The 5,223-nt window shown below is 38.1% G+C and overlaps 1 protein-coding gene across 1 annotated transcript in view; it reads left to right on the forward strand.

The window, feature by feature from the left end:
- LOC107728187 (DNA damage-binding protein 1-like) overlaps positions 1–3,436 on the forward strand; it is a 32,490-nt gene extending 29,054 nt beyond the window's left edge. The window contains 2 exon segments of the mRNA XM_016538286.1: positions 1,686–1,692; positions 3,417–3,436. Of these exon segments, the coding sequence (XP_016393772.1) occupies positions 1,686–1,692; positions 3,417–3,436 (27 nt within the window).
- The last annotated feature ends 1,787 nt before the right edge of the window (positions 3,437–5,223 follow it).

Consider the following 5,223-nt stretch of genomic DNA (forward strand, 5'->3'; position numbering starts at 1 on the left):
ACACACACACACACACACACACATCACTGATACACACACACACACACACACACATCACTGATACACACACACACACACACACACATCACTGATACACACACACACACACAAACACATCACTGATACATACACACACGCACACACACACACACACACATCACTTGCAGAGACATGGAGATCATGCTGTGCACATGTGGAAACATTCACGAGCATGGGCATTTGTCAATGCTGCAGTGCAAGTTTTATTAATGTAATAGCTTCGATACTGAGTCGCTACGTACACACACACAAACACACACACACACACACACACTTACTCTCACACACACACACACACACACTCACACAGAGGGGTCGGAGCTTATTGTGTGTGAACTGCATCCGCAAATCAAACACTCAAGTTGTGAGTGCTGATGACAGGACAGTAACTGATGAGAGGCTGTGGAGTCTGTCACTGTACGCTGGTCCACGGTGGAAATATGCTGCTATCACTGGAAGTGTCTCTGGAAAATGCCCATCACACTGTGCTGCCATATGTGCTTTGAGAACGGCCAAGAAATCAACGGCATTTTGGATGATACTAACCCAATAAATAACTCAACTTAAAGTGCTCTCAAAGCTATCCCTATGTGAACCTGCCAAGAAAGGTAAAGACTGAAGTATTTACATGAAGATCTACATCATCTAACACCCGTATGATTTTGACGGAGCTCTCGAAATGAGTTGTCAGTGATGTTTGGTCATGAGGAACACAGACACCAAAGATATTAGATGTCAAACCTGATCAGCCATCATAGAGGATCTGAGCTCTGGGAATTATAGGGATTTGGGGTTATATATGTTTTGTGATAATGACTGTCTGACCATACATTACTCCTCTTACTTGATGGCTACATAACAAATAAATACATGGTCATAAAATATTGATTTGGGTGTGAATATTTTGATTATGTGAGAAGTAAATCTGGAGTGATATCACTGAGAAAGCAGGCCGATTAAAGAGTTTTTCTGTCATTATAATTAAATATGTGAGCGCTGAATGCTGCCAATGACCAAACACAATCCATGAAATAATATAAAAAAATGAATAAGACAGATCCATTCTGTACGTACCTCATCTTGATATGCGAAGAACAGAATCATGAACAGAATCTCCAACAATAATATCAGGAGCAACAGAATGAAGAACTGTAGAAACACAAACAGAGGGATTATTAGATGATATATCAATATTGATGATACATCAGTATTCTCCAGCATTTTGTCATGACTGTAATTAGACAGTTTTTTGCTGATTGTGTTTTTGTGCTGGTATCTCAGCTGGTTCTGGTCTGTTGCTGACAGCTGGGATTTCAAGGGACATTTTAGCTTTATAAGTGCTTTTTCTAACCTGACGCAGTGTTTCATGATTCTTTCTGATTCTTTCATCTGAGTAGCATTATAAAACACTGTGGGGCTGTTATCAATCAGTACAACAAAATCCATCTTCGCACTGCAGAAGTGGACAGAAGCTGCATCTGAAGTGTTTTTTAGTGAATTTACACAGACGGCTTAATGTTTTAAAAATGCATGTAAAATTAATGTTTTATATTAAAAATATTTAGGAATGGAATTATACATTAAAAATGCAACTAAAACTGTCAGTATGTGGCAGCAAGTAACAGCCTTAATGAGTTATGAACGAGTCGTTGAGTTATTCACTTAACTGATTCAAAACCATCCAAAAATGCAGATTCATTCAGAAACAAAATGCTCAAAATGCTCACAGCCACAAAACTGTTCTGTTATGGGTTGTTTGGAACTATTTTCATTTGCAGAATAGAGCAAAATGGACAATATTGTGTCTTAAATGTAACCCACTTAATATTACTTTCTTGTTTATTGAACTGTTTTATAAAATCAATGCCATATTTGCAATTGTACTGATGAAGTGTGCTGATAAAGCTCTCTGTTTTTTGTAAAGTGAGTGACTCTCCATAATCTCAGCTTGGGCATCATTACAACAACAAGTACAATATTATCATAGATGATACATATCGTACACCTAGTGAACATTTATGTCCTCAAAGACACTTTATTGGAAATAATACAGGGTAAAGAAAACTGCCCAGCTTTATTCTTGCAGTCTTTATTTTATATGTCCGGTTTCCTCCCACAGCCCAAAGACATGCAGGTTAGGTTAATTAAACATTCTCAATTGTCCCCGGATGTGTGTGTAAAGACAAGATTCACGTACGGATCGACTTGTGTGTGGATTAAGTGGTTCTCACCATGAATATAGCCATAGATGCTGGATTGGCGTTAAGAAATAAATAAACAAACAAACATACTTTATTTCATGTCTACATAGAAGGGGGGAAAAAAGCCCACTTTGAATAGGACTGTGCTTTATAGGAAAACTACTGAAAACAAATAAATACAGTCCTGGATGTTTGTTATTTGTGTGATTTTAAATATCTTCATATTTTGAATCCCTCTGCACAAACAGACTGTATTAGACAAAACATCAGGACTATACAGGGAGCAGTGAATGAGTGAGTGATTTGGGACGCAACACATGTGATTCTCCAGCACTGCACTGACTGTGAGGCTGTTTAAATGATTAATTGCTCGTCAAGCTAACCTTAATTTCTCATGTCATTGATCTTGTGCCTCAGAAACTCACTAGAGCACTCAAACTCTATCATGCTGTGAACTGAGAAGATCCTATTCATTCACCCACAACAGCTCTCACACTTCCAGTCGCTTTAGAAATCATGGTAGAATCTGTACAATCACCTTGATCCAAAACCATCAGTAATAAGATTACAGTGTGAGCTCAGGTTCAGCAAGTGCTGTTGAGTATTCAACATAAGCATAAAAGGACTAAAAAAACTTATGCGCACAACTGAGTAGGATAAACTTTTTATCCGATAAGAAAAAATGTGCATAAACTACGATGGAAACACATTTACTGAATAAATTCCACCATGCGCATCGGAAAAGTCATGTGACTTTGCGCTATGAGACGGGATAACTTCACTAACCAGCGGACCGATCTCGTTCACAGCATCTATATGTTGTTTTGGTCGTTCTGAAATACCTGAGCAAAATCTGTCATCAAAGTATTTCTGTATAATTACTGTCTTACACGACTGCGTTCCCAAACAGCAGCATCCAGCTCTGAAAGCAGTGACCGCATTTATTGTGTTACGTCTGCTCTCTCTGAAGCGCAAGTAATTTATTACATATGAAAATTATTATATTCAGTGGCTTCTCCTAGTTTTCTTAGTGATATTTAGTGCCAGTTTACCAGGAAGTGACGATTTTGTTCTCTTTGACTCGTTGGATGGAAACGGTGCTTTATGCGCAAATGTTTTATGCGATATTCCAGTTTTGCGCATAAGTTAAATTTGAATCTTTGGATGGAAACATAGCTAGTGACACCTTTCACTGAAGAAAGAGCCGGATTCTGAGTCAACAGCCTTGAAGATGTAGTGCCATGAAATGCTAAACTCCTGGAGCACAGAGAAGCTCCTTGTACGTACTTGTAGAAGTACTTGAGAAGTGACTTGTAATGCGGAACAAGCAGATCTTTTTCTGTTTCAGAGACCCATTGGTTTCCTAAATAATTCAGTTTCTGTTAGCTGACCGCCGACCGTTCTTTGGCCCGTTCAGATCAGGCGAAGCGATTGGCTGTTGTTGGTCATCTCTCGTGTCTAAAGTTCATTCTCCGTTATTTTACATCAAATGTAGTTTTTCTCCTGGTCACAGCTGCGTTTGGTTTGCACACAAGATATATCATACTGTATGAGTTATGTATTACTGTATCATACTGTACTGTGCGTTGTGAGAAAATAAAACTGATTTGGCAAATATTGGCTAAAAATGTATAAAAGACATATAAATTATCTTAATTTAAAATTTGGGCTAACATTTAGTGCAGCGACTCTACGTAAAAGCCTCTTTAACATATGTATGTGTTTATCTGCACATCTTAACAAATGATCTCCAAAATATCGTCAAAGCACACCACAATTTGTTAGAAAAAGCAAATTCTTGGCTGTTATTTTGGATGTCAGTAGATGCGCTGTCTGTGTATGATGTGAACGGCTGAGTGTGAGAGTGTTCACAGAAGAGTGTTTGTCATAAACTGATACAATCTTGTTTTGGAGCAGTGTTTTTGAAGCAGTTTCCAATTAGACATTTATGTAAATGTCTACAAAAACATCCAAGGGTCACTATTATCAGCGTTGGGAAGAAAAAGTATTCAGTGGAAAAGTCCCAAATGTATTTTATGGTATGTCGTCTTTAACTCCTCGTGGTCTTGTCTGTGGGGAATAAAGATGTGTTTGTGTGACGGGGTGTTATCATAAGGCTGCTGTAATCACAGCGATAAACACACACAGGAGAGCACAGGCCATCTGACATCAACATCATCCCCCATGTGGACATCATAAATCATCTTCAGGCTATGATAGTCTCGGAGGTGAACAGCATTATATATTCATAGACACACAGAGCAGAGGAACGGAGAACGTGACTAAATCAACATCAGCAATTAGGGCTAAACATTATGATCTCAGTGTACTGAATTAAGTATTTAATTTAAGTAATCTTAAAGACATACAAGAACCTTTATGCATGTTTTTCTTTCTAAAAATATTAAAATCCATAATTTATTTTCACTTTCACTATAGGAATAAATAGATAACTTTAGAAAAAAAAAGGCAGTCTGCAGTTATGTATCATTTGCGCATGGCTCCTCATTATAAATAATAAATAGGGACAGCGGTGTTTAGCCCTCAGGCACCGAAGGAATAAAGCCGACCTGGCCTGAGCCCTGCAGTTTGCTCAAGGACTAATGTTAAATAATGTTAATGATTGTGGGATATGCAGGTAGAGCTTCGTTCAGACAAAGATGAAAATCCACAAACAAATTCCAAACCTTAAAATCAAAGGGCTGTGTTCAGTATCTTGTACTGTACTGTTCTTTCCATGTCAGAACTAAATGGTGTTCAACTCGCTTTACGTTCCCTATTCAAACGGAGGAATGACCTGGATGTGAAATCAGCTGTGAGCTCCGTTCGGCTCATTATTTGATAGACATTTTTACTGGATTACAAGAGCAAAATATCTGTATTTCGTTTGAGATGATAACTGAATGGCACTGACTGAATTAAACATACAGTGTGAAATGAATCACGGATCTGCTGGGATTGTTCATGACATCACATGATCAGA

The sequence above is a fragment of the Sinocyclocheilus rhinocerous genome, unplaced genomic scaffold (assembly GCF_001515625.1).
Source record: "Sinocyclocheilus rhinocerous isolate Xijiao unplaced genomic scaffold, SAMN03320098_v1.1 scaffold367, whole genome shotgun sequence".
Lineage (NCBI taxonomy): Eukaryota > Metazoa > Chordata > Actinopteri > Cypriniformes > Cyprinidae > Sinocyclocheilus > Sinocyclocheilus rhinocerous.